The 18,902-nt window shown below is 48.7% G+C and overlaps 1 protein-coding gene across 9 annotated transcripts; it reads right to left on the minus strand.

Moving 5' to 3' along the window:
* Positions 1-13,535: 13,535 nt before the first annotated feature.
* LOC123068214 (uncharacterized) lies at positions 13,536-18,700 on the minus strand. Of its 9 annotated transcripts, none has more exons than XM_044490714.1 (9): positions 18,507-18,700; positions 18,280-18,418; positions 17,265-17,348; positions 16,693-16,791; positions 16,323-16,397; positions 14,984-15,712; positions 14,529-14,837; positions 14,256-14,384; positions 13,536-14,057 (listed from the first exon to the last, which is right to left on the minus strand). In XM_044490714.1, the coding sequence occupies exons 6-9, from the start codon at positions 15,702-15,704 to the stop codon at positions 13,936-13,938; spliced, it is 1,281 nt and encodes a 426-aa protein (XP_044346649.1). In that variant the 5' UTR covers positions 15,705-15,712; positions 16,323-16,397; positions 16,693-16,791; positions 17,265-17,348; positions 18,280-18,418; positions 18,507-18,700; the 3' UTR covers positions 13,536-13,935. The 9 variants fall into 9 exon arrangements, with proteins under 9 accessions (XP_044346649.1, XP_044346650.1, XP_044346652.1 ...); XM_044490715.1 differs by having other exon boundaries at positions 16,323-16,413; XM_044490717.1 differs by having other exon boundaries at positions 16,693-16,852.
* Between the last annotated feature and the right edge of the window lie 202 nt (positions 18,701-18,902).

Genomic DNA, 18,902 nt, shown 5'->3' on the forward strand with positions numbered 1-18,902 from the left:
CCCCCCCTTGGCCGCCCCCCCCCCTTGAGATTGGATCTCTAGGGGGCCGGCGCACCCCCTAGGACCCCTATATAAAGAGGGGGGAGGGAGGGCTGCGCACCCTTGTCCCCAGCACCTCCCTCTCCCCCCGTACCACATCTCCCTCTCGCTGAGCTTGGCGAAGCCCTGCCGAGATCGCCGCTACTTCCACCACCACGCCATTGTGCTGCTGGATCTCCATCAACCTCTCCTTCCCCCTTGCTGGATCAAGAAGGAGGACACGTCTTCCCCAACCGTACGTGTGTTGAATGCGGAGGTGCCGTCCTTCGGCACTAGGATCTTCGGTGATTTGGATCACGACGAGTACGACTCCCTCAACCCCGTTCTCTTGAACGCTTCCGCTCGCGATCTACAAGGGTATGTAGATGCACTCCTCTCTTGTTGCTAGATGACTCCATAGATTGATCTTGGTGAAGCGTAGAAATTTTTTATTTTCTGCAACGTTCCCCAACACTCGTGCAGGCGTGGGTTGTTTTACGGGCAGAGTTTTCATTCGCCGTCGTCAAGTTCTCTCGTTTAATAGTAGTGTAGAAGCTTTGTTAATACTCAGTCGTCAATTGAATTCCTTTTGCATTAATATATATACCTGCAATAATGATTCAGGATGTAGTAGTTTGTAATGCTATTCATGTAGGTGTATCTCAGAGTGACTTTATGTGTTTTCATATTTGGAACTGAGAATTGAACCCGTTCATATGCAGCTTGATGAGGCATTTAGGTGAGGTCAGTACAATGCTCATTCGACATGGATTCATGAAACGACGTCAGGTTTAGGTCAGGTACGGACAACAGGGATTGTTAGCATATGGTCATGCCATAATTCACCAGTGCATACACTTTCCTTGTTTTTCATAATTTCATTCAATCAAAACAACTGATGGATCACATGAATATGTTGAGAAAGGAGCAGGGCGGAGGCGTCTTCTAGCCTAACGAAGCCTTGGCGGCAGTGGCATGTAAAAGCCTTTCGAACTTCAGATCAGAGAAGAGCATGCACCTATGTCTGCGAGGAGCTCCTCGTCGCGGCCGTGGCAAGGCGTCTGTGCGGCTGCACCTGTGTTGGGGAACAACACGTCGTCGTGGCCATCGTCGAGTGACTCGGCGACCTTGTCGTCGCGGCCGTCGTCGGGTGCCTCGGCGGGTGCGCAAGGCAGCGACATCGCGGCCGTCGTTGGGTGCCTCAGCGGCTGCGGAGGGCAGCGACGGGGCATGTAATCTGGACGTGGAGTCTGGATTGATTCCCGCTAATTTAGCTCAGTTGTTTCGGTGTATGACTCATTTGTTTTCCGTGTATGACTCTCCGTGTAATTTGGGCGTGGGTTTTTACCTTTTTTTTCTGAGAAAAGGACGTGGGTTTACCTGTAGACTCGTGCCGGCGTGGGTTGTTTTACGGGCAGAGTTTTCGTCTGCCGTGGTCAAGTTCTCTCATTTAATAGTAGTGTAGATGTAGAATCAGTTTTTTCTTTTCTTTTTGAGGCACGTGGCGTGCCACCTCAGGTGGGTTGTTGAAGTTGAATCGCGAGCGGAACTTTTTTTTGAAGGTAACTAGGGAATTTTATTTAAAGTTCATCACATCCGGAATACAAGCAATATCTGGAAGGATCCCTAGCCACACGTGGCGGCCCACAGGCAGAGACGCAGCTCCTTTTGCAACCGAGTGGGCCTCGAAATTATTTTCTCTACGTTCAAAACGGAAACTAGCTGAAGAGAACAGGTTCATACTAGTATGGATATCATGCAGAATCGGAGCATACACTGGTGATGCTCGTGTGTTGATATTTGTAACCACTTCTAAGCAATCCGACGCGATCACCAGGTCCTCCACATTTAGGTCGCGGGCAAGGGAAAGGGCCTCACTGCACGCGTGCGCCTCCAGACTTGTCGGGTCGATCAAACCAGCAAAAACAAGTGCTGATGCTCCAAGGAAATTTCCTGACTTGTCTCGACAGATCACAGCCGCCGCTCCCTTGTCGCCAAGGGTGGACAAAGCACCATCACAGTTGAACTTCACCATTTCACCATCAGGCGGCAACCATGCACGAGCTGTCAGGATAGTAGGCGACGGCGCTGGTATAGTTTTTTGGGATTCTACTATATCCAAATCCTCCAAGAAACGCTTAATAAAGCTCATGGTTGACAGAGGGCTTTGGTACTCATTCTCGTGAATTGCTTTTCGGCGCGCCCACCAAATGGCCCACATTGTGACTAGGACTCGAGTTAGGTCACGCTAGCTTGTGCATTCGAACAGCCAAAATAACCATAAACGTGCGTCAGTGTTCTGGTTAGATATGACATGCTCCAGGAGCTCTTCGTCCCCCAAGGCCCAGACACACCTGGCCATGCAGCAACTTAACAGGGCATGACGCCAATTGTCCTCACCCGCCTCGCAAATCGAGCAAGCTGGTGAATCTGCCATGTTCCTCTCATGTCGCACCAGCCCCGTCGGGATCGAGGTATGTGCTAATCTCCACACAAAAACCTTAATCTTGGAGGGAACCGGTACTTTCCACAGTTGCGACCAAGAATTCCTGTCGGCTGCAATATTTGAATGTCCCGGCCGATGATCAAGCCAATCCTCTCTTTGGGTCTTGACTGCAGAAATCATGCGGTATGCAGATCGAACCAAAAAAACTCCCTTCTTGTCATAGTGCCAGGCCCAGAAATCATCCTGTACCTGGATGCTTAGAGGTATATTCTGAATGACTTCGAGATCTGGAGCGATAAAAAGTTCAGAGAGCAACTGCTTGTTCCAGGATCTAGTTGTGGAGTCGATCAGTTCCGATACTAAAGCTGGCGGGTTGGCCAACCGAGAGCATATTGGTCTTAATTTGTAGTCCCTCGGAAGGCAATTATCATGCCATATGTTGGTGTTCCTTCCAGAGCCAATGCGTTTGATAAGCCCCTGAGCTAGCACATCTCTTCCTTCCAGAATGGAATGCCAAACCTGAGACGGACCCGAACCCAATGTGGCATCCAAGAGGTGGCAGTCCGGGTAGTATCTGGATCTCAGCACGCGAGCACTTAGCGACTCCGGATCCTGCAGTAACCTCCAAGCTTGGCGAGCAAGCAGAGCTAGATTAAACAGTTCCACATCCCTAAAGCCCAGCCCCCCCATGAACTTAAGCTTTGACATCGTTTTCCACGAAACCCACGCTGTTTTCCGCTGACCATCCTTGCTTCCCCACCAGAACTTCCGGATAATACCGTTGATATGCTCACACAGTCCCCGCGGCAGTTTGAAACATGACATAGAATACGTGGGAATAGATTTTATCAGTTTCTCTTTCCCGCCCGCTGATAAGCACTTCTCCATCCACCCTTGCACCTTCTTCCAAATTCGATCTTTTAAGTATTTAAAGGATCCCTCCTTGGCCCTCCCAACATTTGAAGGTAAGCCCAAATATTTCTCTGTCAACGATTCCGTATGGACATTGAGGATGTTTTTGATGGAATCGCGCACAGGATTCGAAACTCCTTTACTGGAAAAAATTGATGATTTCTCCATATTTATCCTTTGCCCAGATGCGTTGCAGTAAATCCTCAATAACTCATCAATCTGGGTAGCACTAGCATCTTCTGCTTCAAAGAAAAGTAGGCTATCATCAGCAAAAAGTAGATGATTAACAGATGGTGCATTCGGTGCTACTGTGATCCCTCGAACTCGTGCACCAGCTTTCAGCAAGCACGAAAGCCCCTCGGCTGCTAGTAAGAACAGGTATGGCGAGCTCGGATCGCCCTGGCGCAAGCCTCGAGAAGGCTTAAACTCATCCAAACATCTACCATTAAACAGGACTGAAAAAGACACGGAACTCACACATCTCATGACTGTATCAGTAAAGCGGGGGCTAAAACCCATCTTGAGCATAACAGCACGCAAATACGGCCACTCCAAGCGATCATACGCTTTCATCATATCCAATTTTAGAGCATAGTATCTATTTCCCTTCACCCTTTTAGTTTTCATATAGTGTAAACACTCGTAGGCTGTGATGAAATTGTCTCTGATGAGACGTCCAGGGGCAAACCCAGACTGCTCTTCAGATATGATCTCGGGGAGGATTACTTTCAGCCTATTGGCTAAAACCTTCGAAGCGATCTTGTAGATCACATTACAAAGGCTTATCGGCCGAAATTGTCCTAAAACCTTTGGACTTGCTATTTTTGGGATTAAAACGATGAACGTATGATTAATCTCCTCCGGTGAGTCCACACCATCAAGCACTCTAATTATCATCCTTGTAACTTCACCACCATATAAATCCCAATATTTCTGAAAAAAATGAGCGGGGAACCCGTCTGGCCCTGGTGCCTTAGTTGGAATCGCGAGCGGAACTAAGCAACCGAGCGGCCGGCGGGCCGAGAGTCCAACCCATGCATCATGGTTCGGTCCATGAGAGTTGGATCGAGCGTGTGACGTCACGCACGCGCCAGGCCGAGCACGGCGACCCGTCCGCGGTTCACGTGCAAGATGTGGGGGCGAACCTGGCACTGGCGTTGAACGGCGGCAGGACGGACATGGTCCTAGTGGAGATGCAGATGAGGAGCAGCACCTGGCCGGGCGCCGTGGTCGCCGCCAGCGAGCCGACGTGCCTCGCGGTGCCGGCGGTGTACCTGGTCCCAGGAGCGGACGGGGGCGGCATGGAGATGGAGATGGAGATGGAGATGGAGATGGGGGGTGGCCCTCAACGTGCGCATCGGCAAGAGCTCGCCATGGAGATGGACTGATGCGAAACCATGCATTCCGATCGGCTCGTGCTCAATATTCCTTCCTGAGATCCAGTGAACTTTCTGAGTGGTCACATCTTGGCTGTCCGATGGAACTTCCAATTTTCTGCATAATGAAATTTCTGTTCAACTAGTAACTTGTGCCCCACATACCCATAAATTTCGTCTATTTTGTATGAGCATGCAAAACTTTTTAAAAATGAACATCCTTTTGTATGAGTTACCAGTAATGAACATGCTTTGGCGTGGTCTTTTCACAAATTCAAAAATCCCAGCCACGGGTCGAGTTCGAGTCCCGAAAAGGAAAAAAGAAGAAGAAGAAAGGTGCGTACTACTGTACTTTGGATGGCCAGTTGGCTACTTGTACTCCTGTGCTACGTGCTGCCCATATCTTGCCTCCTGCGCTCTCGTTGCATCAGATCGGATCAGATCAGAAGCGGAGGCAGCTTTGCTTTCTTCTGTGGCAGCTGGCACTGGCAGGGAATCATTTTTGCATCTCATCACCACGGTCGCCGTGTTTTTTGACAGCTGAATGAAACTGCGTTATTGATAGTAACAACATGCTATAGTAGTACGTGTATCAACAATCATTTATAATTCAACTGCGCTAAACATGGCTTCGAGGTCAAAGAGAAGATGTGTAAAAATACAAGAAAAACTGAGCTGCTTCTTTTTTTGCGACCGGAGAAACCTGAGCCTGTTTGAATTGTTATTACAATGGTTGAGAAAAGTGAGTACTACGATTATAACATAGTTTAACATAATCGGCTACGAAATATGATGGAGTAACATTTTATTTGCCCTTTTTTGAAATAAAAACATTACGTTTTATTTTTTTACCATTTTTACCGTTTAAAATATGGGTCCATGTTCTATATCTAAGAGCAACTCCAACCTTTTTTTTTTGCAACGAACTAGGGAGCTTTATTAATGAAGTAAAAGTCGATTACAATCTGCCCGCAGGCTACTTATGAGGAAACTAGGGCTCACATCGAGCCAGCTCTCCGTTCCATCTTGGGCACCAGCTCGCTGGGCACATAGATGAGCCAGTTGATTGATAGTCCTTTCAACATGAATAACAGAGAAGGAAGCAAAACTGTTTATCATATCACCTAGTTCTTAGAGAATGGGCGAGGCAATAGACCGCGTATTGTCTCGCGAGTGCCATAGGTTGACTAACTCGGGGCAGTTGACCTGCATGGTCACATGTGAGTATCCACGGAGGTTGGCGAAAATCACTCCCTCCCGGAATGCTTTGAGCTCGGCGATGAAGGGGTCCGTCACGCCGGGCAGTGGCTTGCTCCATGCTGCTAGGAACGCTAGGTGCGAGCGGGCAACACCACCAGCTCCACCTTTCATAGCTTCAGAATTGATGGCACCGTCTGTGTTGATTGTCACCCACCCCACGTCCGGTGGCCGCCAACACTGCATGGGAGAAGGTTTAGATTTGCTTACTGGCAATTCCAGTATTGTCAACGTTTCATGCACCCACTTGATCGCCTGAACAGGTTCATATCCATCCCTGTCATGTGTCCAGTGGTTCCATGAGGTCCAGATGGAATGCGTGATGGTAATGATCTTGCATCTTGTGTCATCTGAAAACATGTCATCGAGCAAGATATCTCTGGCCCAAGAAGCTGGATGGAGTCTCGGAAGTGTAAACTCAAACCGATCATCCGCTGCTATCAAGAAAGCTTTGGCGTGCACACAGTGTATGAGTGCATGCATCATATCCTCGTTCATGGCTTTGCAGATGTCGCATAAGCCCTGAGTTTTGATGTGTCGATACCGAAGAGTGACAGAGTCCGGAAGAATACCTCGCAAGACTCGCCACCAGAATACTCGTACTTTGGGCACCACATGAAGTTTCCAAAGAGCATCCCACCTCTGTTTATCTGTCCTTGAAGTTTCTGTGATCGTCCCTTCCTCTAGAGTTCCAAGCTCGTTGTGAGTCACAAGAGAACGATGCGCTGATTTAACAGAGTAGATGCCGGATTTTTCAAGGGCCCAAGCATTTGAATCTTCGCCTCCCGCAGGATTCAAGGGGATGTTCAATATGGCCTCTGCGTCTGGGTGAAGAAAATTCTGCCTTACAACTTCCACTTTCCACCCACCTGTGTAGTTGTCGATCAGGTCTGAAACTCTGTCAATTTGGGCAGCGCCAATGCGACCTGTAGGTTTCAGAGAGATAGTGCTAGGGATCCATCGATCTGTCCATGTGGCGATCGACGTACCATCCCCGACACGTTTAATGAGTCCCGTGTCGAGTGCCTTCCGCCCTGCTACGATAGCTTTCCATGTGGTTGAAGACCGAACTGGGGCAGTAGCAGTTTGGAAATCTGTAAGCGGGAAGTACTTCCCCTTCAGAACTCTGGAGCATAGGGAATCCAGATGAGTGATCAAACGCCACCCTTGCTTCCCTAACATGGCTAGATTAAAGAGGTGCATATCTTTGAAGCCCATCCCGCCCTTTGCTTTGGGCGTTGCAAGATTCTTCCAGGAAACCCAGTGTAGGGATCGCTTGTCCAAAGAGCTTGCCCACCAATACTTGGCCATGCAAGAGGTTAACCCCTTGCATACCTTCTTTGTCAACAAAAAACAACTCATGCTGAACGTCGGGATCGATTGTGTGATGGATTTGAGCAGGACTTCGCGTGCAGCACAAGCCATGTTCCGTTCCGACCATCCCTGCATTTTCCCCCGGCTCCTTTCAATGATGTGCTCAAACGAGCCGCTGGTGATTCGACCAACCGCCGTTGGTAAGCCCAGGTAGTGCTCTGAAAACGCTTCTACTGCAATGCCACAGATACGCTTCAGCTCTCCTCGAACAGGCGCTTCTGTGTTACCGCTGAAAAAGATAGAACTCTTCTCCCGGTTAACAGCTTGTCCCAAACAATCAGCATAAATCTGAAGAACGTTGTTCAGTCTGAGAGCACTCTGAACATTCGCACTCATGAAAATTAAGCCATCGTCAGCGAACAATAAATGAGATACCCAGCGCGAGTTGAAACTGACCCGGATCCCTTTGTCAATCTGCGGGCCACCAAAATGATTTAACAATGATGTTAGTCCTTGGACGCAGGTGAGAAATAAGTAAGGTGACAATGGGCATCCTTGGCGGAGACCCCTGGAGGGATCAAAAAATGGTAGGAGCTCGCCATTGACCTTAATCGTGAATCTAACAGATGTCACACATCTCATCACTAGACTGATGAAACTAGCATTGAAACCTAGCTTGCTCATCATGGCTTCTAGGTAATGCCACTCCACCCTATCATAGGCTTTGAGCATATCAAGTTTAACAGCGCAGCATGAGTTTTTGCCTCTTTTCCTCCTTCTGATAGTATGGACACTTTCGTAGGCAACGAGCACATTGTCGGTGATCAACCGCCCCAGGATAAAAGCGCTTTGTTCCTCCCCAATAACTTCATCAAGGATCAATCGCACCCTGTTTGCTATCACCTTGGCAGCAATTTTATATAAGACCGGACATAAAGCGATAGGGCGAAACTGGGAAATCCTCTGTGGGTTCCGTACCTTAGGTATCAACGTGATTGAGGTGTCATTTAGACCAAAAGGTAATTCTCCCCCGTTCAAGAAATCCAACATAGCACGTGAGATATCTTCACCTAACACATCCCAGTGCCGTTGGTAAAATCCGGTTGTAAAGCCGTCCACGCCCGGAGCCTTTGATGGGGCCATATCAAATACGGCCTTCTTGACTTCTGCGGTCGTATAGTCTTTCTGCAGCTGATCCTTCATACCATCTGATACAGTAGGAGTCACACAGTTAAGTAGATCCTCCATCTCTTTGTACCCCTGTGATTGGTATAATGTATGATAGAAACTGGATATTTCAGCTTTGACTTCGTCTGGTTCAGTACAAGTATAACCATCTGATTGTTCCAGTGAAGTAATTCTGTTTATCCGTTTCCTTAGTGCGGCCTGAGCTTGAAAGTAGCTCGTATTGCGATCGCCCTCCTTAAGCCATAGCACGCGCGAGCGTTGTTTGAGCCACACCTCCTCCTGACGGAGTGCTTCCCGCAGCTGCGTTGCCACTTTCTTTTCCTCCTCCGACGGCCCCCGGCTAATCGAGGAATGCCGTAGGCGATCTAGGCTTTGCTGGAGTTGTCGTACCTTTTTCGTCAGGTTGCCAAACTCCCTCGCCCCCCAAGATCCCAACTTTTGCTGAACCACTGCCAATGCATCAACTACTCCCTGGAGCCCCCCCTGGCCGGCTCCACTCCTCCAGATCGAACGAACAAGTTCGTCGTATTGCGCATGTGACTGCCAAACATTCTCGTAGCGAAAGCTTCACGCTGCTCGTGACCATTTGCTTGCCTCATGTGATCTGAGTTGTGCTAGGACATAGTAATGATCTGATTCAGCGCTGCTAATGTGTTTTACCGTAGTAAATTCAAAGAGGTTTAGGAAGGTTGCATTTGCAAGGGCCCGGTCTAGCCTTGCTTTCACATTGGCAGCTCCAGATTGCCTATTATCCCATGTGAATGGGACCCCCTCCACCCTAGATCCTGGAGAGAACATTCCTCTACTGCTTCTCGGAATGCTCTCATTTGGCTCTCAGGCCTCGCATTTGTTCCAAAATGCTCTTCTGCAAACAAAGTTTCGTTAAAATCTCCCATACAGATCCACGCTTGGTGCGGAAGAGCGAACAGGGTACGCAGAAAACGCCAACTGTGGTGTCGGTTCTCCACTCGTGGCGCTCCGTAAAAGCCAGTAAACCGCCATTCATTGTTTTCCTGCTTGACAGTTACATCAATATGAGCCTTGCTGAAATTTTGTAAAGTAACATCAACATCTCTTATCCAAAACAAACCTATACCACCACTAAGCCCGCCACTGTCGACGGCAAAACACCCGGAAAAACCTAGGGAGATCTTCAGTTCCTCCACTTTCTTGCCCTTTATTTTAGTTTCCACTACAAATAAAAGGGCGGGACCTTCTTGCTTCACCACTTTGCGAAGCTCTCGAACTGACCAAGGGTTCCCAAGCCCTCGGCAGTTCCAAATTAGCGTACTCATTGATTCTGGCAGGGCTGTCGAGCAGCCTCAGCCGAAATATCAGAAGATGGTGGCGTTGGTTTTTTCTTCTTGGGCTCTTTCTCAGAAGATTCAGTCTCATCAGTGCTTTGTTCGCCCCCAGAGAACACTATACCCACCATGTTGTTGTTTCCATCTTCCCCCCTACCTTGAGTAATAGCGAGGGCAGTTTTCACCACCGGCTTGTAGACCTAATTTTGTTGTGGAGCTCCTTTGCGTTTTTGCAGCACAGGCTTGACCGGGGAAGTTACCTCCTTCTATTGCTTCTGAGGAAAACTAGACGAACGTGATTCCTTGGTGTTGTTTTGCGTTTCCGGCTTGTCCTTCGTCGTGCTGTCCCCAGAACGTGCTTTCTTACGATCCTCACTAGCCCGTAGGCTTTGCTTAAACGGCAGGTCGCCGTTCTCATCCCTTGTGCCTGGGGTAGGGCAGTAGAGATCAGAGTGCCCAAGACGGCCACAGGAGAAACAAAAGTGAGGAATTTGTTCGTACTCGATATCATACCAATCAATTTTGTTCCTTCTGGCCGAATCAATCGCGATCCATCTGCGCAGCGGTTTCTTGACATCAATCGTCACTCTTGCCCGAAGAAACCTCCAACTGGATCGATCTGCACCACCGTAGCTTCCTTATCAATCAGTCGGGCTATAGCAAGCCCCCACTTATCGTTCCTCAGGTTGTAGGGTAGATTGACTACCCTTGCCCAGATTTGCATCTTGTCAAACTTCCTTTTAGATGGCTGCATGTGAGACTCAAATTCCTCTAAGATCACTGCATGCTTGTTGATGTGCCAGGGAGCGCCCTCCCAGACACGATCACTATCACGCTTGGATTCAAATTCTGCTACGAATCTATTCTCTCCAAGCGGACGGAAAGCCAAGCCCCTAGGGTTCCCCCAAGCAGGGCGGAGGGCATTGGTGATCGTTTGGATGTGGAACAGATTCCTGAACAACACCTTGCCTGCCAGGAGCCACTTCGGTGTTGTCCCATCCTCCAGATCGTTGATCACGAGCGGAGTCACCTCCTCCTTTGATATGTCGAGTTTCCCAAGCGCTTCCTCCATCTGCGCCCTCGCGGAGCGCGGTGATGAGCCGCCATTGTTGCCTGAAGTTCCCGAGCCTGATGGTCTAGCCATCTGTCCCGGCCGCCGGTGCGCCCCGCCGATGAGATCTGCGGTCACCGCCAAGTCCGCCGTGCCCTGATCGCCATGGGAGGGTTTTAGGGTTACGCGGAAAAAGAATAAGAGTAACTCCAACCGGCCAACCCAAACAGACATCGATTTTGTTCGGTTTTTTTTTGTCCGTTTGTGTCACCCGTCCGCTCGTCCGTGTCCGCTTTTTCAATTGGGTCGGCCGGTGCGCCCGATGAGGACGAACACATTTTCTGACATATCCGCCCCAGCATTCCGTCAAACACATAACATGCAGGGAGCTTGCAGTGAGGAACGACGCCGGTGCACGAGCATCGCCTCTGCGCAGTCGCTGCTTCTGACGCCGTACGTGCTGCTCCCGCGTTGCTGCTGGCCACGCCCCGCAGCCGCCGAGCCGAGCGCGAGGCACCACCCCGCCCCGCAGCCTCCACCCCGGAGGGGGAGCTGCTGCACCGCAGCATGGTGGGGCGTCGCGGCGAACATAGCGACGGCTGGGGATGTGCGAGGCGCGGCCGGGGATGGGCGAGGCGCGGCATGGCGCCAGCGGGGATGGGTAAGGCCTGGCCGGGGATGTGCGAGGCGTGGCGTGGCGTCGGCGGGGATGGGCGAGGCGTGACAAGAGTCTGATGTCTTCGCTTTGGTGAATGGTGACCTTGCAGCCCGCGGCGTCGACGACCTTGATCATGCATGAAGGCCACCTGATCTTGATCAAAGGTCGATGGCGTGAATGCCCCTCAGCCGTCCTGACTTTGTGTCTCTTCGGGATCATAGCCAGCCCCGGCGGCACCGCCAGCAGCCGCCGCACCACCCTCAAAGATGATGTTTTGCATGTAGTCGTTGTTGCCGGAGGCCAGCATTCCATCGAGCAGATTGCGTGCGCCCGACAGCTCGTCGGCTAGCATGTGCCGCGCGCATTTCCTTGCACCTCCGGATGACGAGCCACCGACCACCGGTGTGGCGTTGAGGTCGATGGACGTAGGCGCGGGCGTGGAAGGCACTACCACGCTCACCTCGGGCGAGCACTCCCCGGAGAGGCGGGAGGCCTGCGGGTAGACGTGAAAGTCGGGTATCGGCTGCGTCGCCGACGCGCGGGGCGAGTCGGGCGGCACCATCCGAGGGAACGTGGATGAGCCGGTGCTGGCCGCGGCCGCGACGACGTTGACGAGGCCGTGCTGGCTAGGGTTTAACCCTAGCGTATATAGCGCCTCCCTTATTGTCGCCGCGACGTGGGTGTTGGTGACCTCCTGTTGTGCGACGGCGGTGACGGCGTCCGCTGCGATGGCTTCGTCCCTCGCGTCGGCCGCGTGCCTCCTGCTCTTTCTCTTCGCCGACTACCTTGCCCGTTGTTTGGGTGTCAGCGTCTTCTTCGGCTTGGGCGCGGCGGCGGTCTTGCAGGGGAGGCTTGCCTTTGCTGGAGGGGGCGACCGCCAATGCCGGACTAGGCAAGAGAGGCGAGGCCGGCGGTGGCGGCGAGGTCGTCGTCCATGACGGGCTGGAGTTTTTTTTGGGGGGAAATGGAGAAAAATGGTGGAGGCTACCACCGACCAGCAGGCCAGGGGGAGGAGAAGGCGAGCGCGCGTCCGTCTCGTGTCCGTGCCGACGCAAGTCCGACTCAAAAATGAGCCGGAAATGGGTCAGCAGGAGGACGAAAACCGGACACGCGTCCGTTTGGGTCGGCGCGTTGGGTCGTCTTTTCTGTCCACGCCGACCCAAACGAAAGCCGGTGGACAGATGCAACGTCCGTCGGATTTGGTCTCGGGCGGCGAGCCAGAGCGGCATCACGTGGCATTCACGCCACGGCGACAGATGCGATGTCCGTCGGACCACCGGGTTTTCGGGCTAATCTGCGTGGGACCCCATAGTCAGTCCGACGTGGCGGGTATGCCCGGGAGCCCCCACATTCGCACCATATTTGGGTTGGATATGCGGGTGTCGGTCAGCCCGCGCGTTTGAGGCCCGTTTTAGGCGTCTGCCTGGGTCAAAATTTCGTGATCGGGCAGTGACCGGACGGCCCGCTCGGATGGGATGTATGAGGCGGGTTTGAGAGTTCCGGGTTTAGATGCTCTAAGCCGATTGAGATTTTTCCTGTATAAAAGCCGGTTATGTGTTAAACTTTTTTATATATAAATGGCAAGGCCCCAAATGTTATACAAGAGTGTATGTTACAGTCAAAAGTTTGTAGGGAGTTAATCCTGCATTAATTGTTAGCTTTTCTAATGGAGCAAATGATTTTTTTTTAATTTCCAAATCTCTCTCTCTATTGCCCATCTATAGTTTGTTAAATACTAGAACATCATCTTTCAAAAAAAGAAAGGGTTATGCGCCGTCGCAAACTATTGCTTCCTATCTTCCCGTTTTTGTCAGATGCATATCTTCAAGCTGGCCGTGGCATGTCTGCAATTTTCTCTCCATATCTAGCATTAGATCGACAAATAATTTGAAATTCAAGTCTTTGAAAAATAAAACGGAGTAAAAAAAATGTCATGCCCCAAAAGGTTGTATTCTGAACCGCAGCAAGAACACTTTGTCATGCATAACATTACCAGCTGTGCAGGTCAGCAAGAACGCCTGTAAATTCATCTGCGGACAGAACTAAACTATCGCTTCAGCCTTCATCTACCAAAGCCACACACCTTTTTTGCAATATTGATAATCAAAATGCAGTTGCTCTAACAAATCTGGATCTATTGTTGGTTTGGTTACATCTCAGCTTGGAGCCAGGATTAACTCCTACAAATTTTTCTTAAGCTCCCAGAAAACAGCAGCTGCGCGCCATTTCCAAGCTCACCAAAATACCACCTAATTAATGATGTGCTTGACGAAACAAGTCCAAAAATCACCCACAGTTTACATCCTAGACGAATTTGAGATGGCGCAACGCGAGCTCAGATCGATCCCACTACAGATGCAATAAGAGTGGTTACACATGAGAGGAACTACAGCAACAAGAGTTAGAAAGATTCAGTCAACTAGAGTTAGTTTGCAGGGTCGGTAGTTCTTCCTACGACATTTCACCTTCCCGGTCACCAGCTTTGCATCACCACCTTGTGAGGACAGAGCCTTCGGACTGCTGGAAGTCAGGCCTGCAGCAGGATCACTGTTAGCATCTTTCTGGCAAGGCCACTGTTAACTCCAAATGCTAGGAATTTGTCGCAACACTTGCATTGATATGGATTTTTTGCATGATAAAAAACACAACTGTAATGACAAGAATGGCGCTGATGTTGGAGGGTGAGGACAATTCGGCGATTCAGCATGTTGGAGAGCAAGGACAACCGTACCAAGAGGTGGTTTTTCCCTAACCAAGGACAAGATATGGTAGTTCCTCTCAATATGTTTCGCCTTCGCTCTCACCAGCTTTGCATCGCCATCTTCAGAAGTCACAGCTTTAGGACTGGTGGAAATCGGGCCTGCAGCAGGTCACTGTTAACATTTTTCTAGGAAGGCCAATGTTAACTTCAAATACCAGGAATTTGTTGCAATGTTTGCTTGATATGGAACGTTTGCATGATAAAGACACAACTGTAATGACAAAGGGATGTAGAAGAAATTACTGGGGAATGTCGCTGATGTTGGAGAGCGAAGACAATTCGTTGATCCAGCATGTGGCAGAGCGAGGACAACCGTTTCAGCTGAGTTGATAAAGGCAGCTGATTCTTCTGCTGGCCTGAGCGTGCGAGACCTCTTGTGGTCGGCTGTTGGCTCTTCCACAGGACTGGTAAAACATTCACCCATCTGTATAAGCCTAGGACTTCTCCTAGGAGTGTCGGTATGGTAGTTCTTATGACATTTTGCATTCACACTCACTGACTTTGCGTCGCCACCTTCAGAAGTCTGAGCTTTCGGAGTGGTGGAAGTCAGGCCTACAACAGGTCAACGTTAACATTTTTCAGGAAGGCCACTGCTAAACTTCTCAAATACTAGAAATTTGTTGCAGTGTTTGCTTGATATGGATTGTTTGCATGATAAACACACAACTGTAGTGACAAAGGGGTAGAGAAGAACTTACTGAGGAGTGTCGTTGATGTTGGAGAGCAAAAACAACTCGTTGATCCAACATGTGTCATAGTGAGGACAGCCGTTTCAGCTGGGTCGGTAGAGGCAGCTGATTCTTCTGCTGGCCCGAGCGTGTGAGACCTCTTGTGGTCGGCTGCTGGCTCTTCCACAGGACCGATACAACATTCACCCATCTGTATAAGCCTAGGACTTCTCCTAGGAGTGTCGGTATGGTAGTTCTTCTTACGATATTTCCTTTTCACACTCACTGACTTGGCGGTTGCTTCCAAAGCATGTCCGGACTCAGTAGTCTCTTGCCTTCCTTCAGTTGCTGCAACAGACACAGCATGCACATCTTGAGTTCCTTCACTAGCTGCAAGGAGAGGTGCTTCCTCCATAATCATGGACGATGCGGTAGCTTCCAAAGCATGTACGGGCTCAGAAGCCTCTTGCCTTCCTTCACTAGCTGCAACAAACATAGCCTGCCTATCTTGACTTCCTTCACTGGCTGCAACAAACACGGCCTGCTCATTCTGACTTCCTTCACCAGCTGCAACAAACACGGCCTGCACCCCTCGGCTTCCTTCACCAGCTAGGACAAACACATCCTGCTTATCAAGCGACGCTGCCCGGTGCTGAGTTGCAATTAGAACCTCCTGAACAGTCTCGTCATCGCTGCTGCTCAAGTCAATAATATCATGATCACTCAGATCTATGAAATCTATTACTGTCATTTTGTGTCCTGAAATAGTAAAAATGTGTGAGCAACGATTAATGAAGAATGGCGCAGGAATAAAAAGAAGTTGAAGCTATATCCATCCATCATACATTTCACCCCTAAGGGAAAAGAAACAAGTAGCAAGGATAATAAAAATAACCAAAGTCACTTACCCTTTTTAAGAATCGAGATATTTCAACATTTATGTAGCTATTATAACATGACTGGCTCTTTAACTTGGAGCACCGGCCATAAACTCTCTTTTTTAGTACATGTGGTAAAAAAAACAATGAATGTACTATCGAAGACAAATGCAGTAAGATTATTTTATATAACCCGTCATAAATATTTTAATGTGCAAATTCAAAGAACTCTGATTCCAGAGCTCTAGCGGTTGCTTTGATTCCTACATATCCATTCAGTATATCTTGATTGAAAATGAAGCTATCATTTCCTTCTGTACTTTGCTAAATGAATAGATTTCACAAGAGGTCGAGAAGCTCGAGTAGTAGTAAGAATTAGAGTTCTTCCTCAATTATGGAATTTTTCACATAGCTCGGGTCAATTAGCATCTCCATGTGTCGAGTTAAAAGTAACAGCAACATTGCTAAAAATCGAACAAAAATGGCTTTACCGGATCCAAGTGTGACCAAACTGTCGCTTTCTTGATCGTATCCACTAGAATGAGGCTATTTGTGAATCTTGAGACCTGAATTTGCTATAACCTTTAGGATAGCAAGAGCTGGAGTTGTTGTAAATAGTACAAGCACTTGAAGTTGTAATGAGTGTTAATGCAAAATAACAAGAAAAGAGAAAAAATAACATTGAATCGTACAGAAAAAGATCATTGGATGATATTAGCTAGGTTCACAGTTTTGAGACACAGGAAAGGATAATGTTTGTACAAGTCTTCATTAACAAGAATAATGGGTCGAAAATTTTCAAACAACATTTGTTTCACCAGCAATGAATAATGAAAGGCATGTAAGGCAAGACCAGACTACCTTCAGCTCAAATTTTATCCTTGCAATAACTTGAAGGCCAAGGTTCTTAGCTTTCACCCCATTGACTAGTACAATTGCAGCAGCACCAATTGTACAGTGCTGGAAGATAAGAAAGGCACTGCAGTTACACTTTAATGTAACATCGCTTCGCGTAATTCATCTTAACCATGCAAAAAAGAATAAAATTTGAGCTCTGAAATAATCTAGCTCTTCAGTACTCTCTTAAGATGACACAGAACAGACCATTGATTTTTACTACTGAAAATCTACAACATTGTTTGGCTGAAGGTAGTCTGGTCATGTAAAAATAAAGCTACAATGCTAGACCAAGCAGGATCATAAATCTGAATGATTTTTTTTTAGCAGGGTAAATCTGAGTGAAATTGTTATGTTAACAAATATTGAATAGCGGCACTTCAATCACATAGCTCAATTCTACTAGCTGGATGTTTTTATTCAGGGTTATGGTACCATACTGGAAAATTGCTGTTTAAACTATTTAGCAAAGTTACCATCTAAGTAAATATCCATAAAGAAGTAAAACAAATAGCAAGGGTATGAAAATTGCAAACCTTATAGTAGAAGAACTGCCAGCTGTTACGGGCCAATTCTTCTTAAATGCTGGCCCCAAGTTTCTTCAGCTTCACTGGATCAAACTGTGCACATAGATGACCAGAGAAACCATGAAAAAACAGTAAGGAAAAAAGGCATGCTGATGGTTATGTATTTGCGTTGTCTTTGATGTGTTACTCTTCTGTGTACCACAAAATTATATTGAATCCGTATGTCAAAACCAGACCATGTTAGTATATCAATAAAAAGTGAAACCATGTGCAGATGACAAAGAAGAAATTCATTCCCTTACACAGATTCCGCAGATTTAGTAATCCATAAGTTCAGCACTAGTATAAGCTGACTACTGGATTTTCAACTAACCCCTCTTTCAGAATTGAGATACTGATATCATATCAACGAAATAACTATATTTCCTTAATTAACTGCTATTTTTGGCTTTGACAGCCTCTCCAACTTAAAGCACCATGAACTCTCTTCACTTAATACGCGTGGCAAAATATTAAACAGTGGAATTACTGTTAATTAATGATAAATGTATTAACATTACTTTCATGCATCCAACCATGAACATCCCATATATTTTAGCGAGCGAATTTGAAGAACTCCAGTTGCAAAAATCTAGAATTTTCTGCAGGATTTGTTCACAGCAGTTCGTCAAGCGAAGTCGAAGACGCCCCTGGTTGGCGGAGAAAACTTTGATGATTGCAATTTAGGAGAGCAGCAGGCTCGTTCGTCGCTAAACCTTAATTTTTCCTGTGCCGTGGGCCAAGTACTTTAGCTGAAAGGTGTGCTTAGCATAAACAAATTATATTACAGCTAACTAGTACGACCAACCAATGTCAGGAGATCTCTGTTTTACTGTTCAACATACTACTAGTACTACTAGTTTAAGCTGGCTTTGGTGGGATCAGTGAGCTCTGGAATGCTACGAGGAAAGAGTTGGCAAATCGCAAAGAGGGCATCTGAAAAGAACAAATCTGGAAGAGAAAGACAGAGACGGAGGCAGCAGACCTTGGTTCATCTGCTTCCCCTTCTCACCCCACCTTCACGGCTTCAGGCTACCTCCTTCCTCGCCCCCCTCCCCTCCCATCCGCTTGGCCCCCTTCCAAGCTCCGACAAAACGGCCGGAAATCAGAGCGCGATCGGTGCTCTGCAAGGAAACCAGCCGGGATCGTTGAGCAGCGAGCAAGAACCAGCTTAAAATCAGCTCCAAGAAAAGAAAGACGGGGGTTCCTCACCCGCAGGACGGATCGACCGGAGGCCTTCGCTCCGCGCTCACGGCAGCGCGGTCCAACGGAGGAGGGGCTGATCTGGTGGGGTGGGGAATGCCCTCCGAGGGAGGCAGGGGTCGCCGGATGGGTTCAGTCCGTCAAGAGCGTACGGGGCGGAGAGGACGGAGGAGCCACGGCCACGGGTGGGCAGAAAACTAGAAAAGGGAGGAGCGCCTACGATCATCACGTGGGGGGTTTCTGCGTCGTGGGACCCACCGTGAACAGAGGCGCAGCAGAAAGAACGTGTAGAACAGCCCAACTCCTTTATTCACAAGTTAAAAAACGTCCATAAGAAAAACTTTCCCCTCCCTCCCGAGCCGCTCCCGCGGGCGGCTCCGGAGGCTCCAACCCTAGCCCCGCGAG

This window comes from Triticum aestivum, chromosome 3B (assembly GCF_018294505.1).
Source record: "Triticum aestivum cultivar Chinese Spring chromosome 3B, IWGSC CS RefSeq v2.1, whole genome shotgun sequence".
Classification (NCBI taxonomy): Eukaryota; Viridiplantae; Streptophyta; class Magnoliopsida; order Poales; family Poaceae; genus Triticum; species Triticum aestivum.

Bases quoted from the DNA above. Each gene is read 5' to 3' on its own strand.
- LOC123068214 (XM_044490719.1), bottom strand. From the start codon at position 15,704: ATGACAGTAATAGATTTCATAGATCTGAGTGATCATGATATTATTGAC. The intron at 14,385-14,528 runs GTAATTTCTTCT...GACCTGCTGCAG, and splicing joins AACATCAGCGACATTCCCCA to GCCCGATTTCCACCAGTCCT. The intron at 14,058-14,255 runs GTACGGTTGTCC...ATCCTGCTGCAG, and splicing joins TAGGGAAAAACCACCTCTTG to GCCTGACTTCCAGCAGTCCG.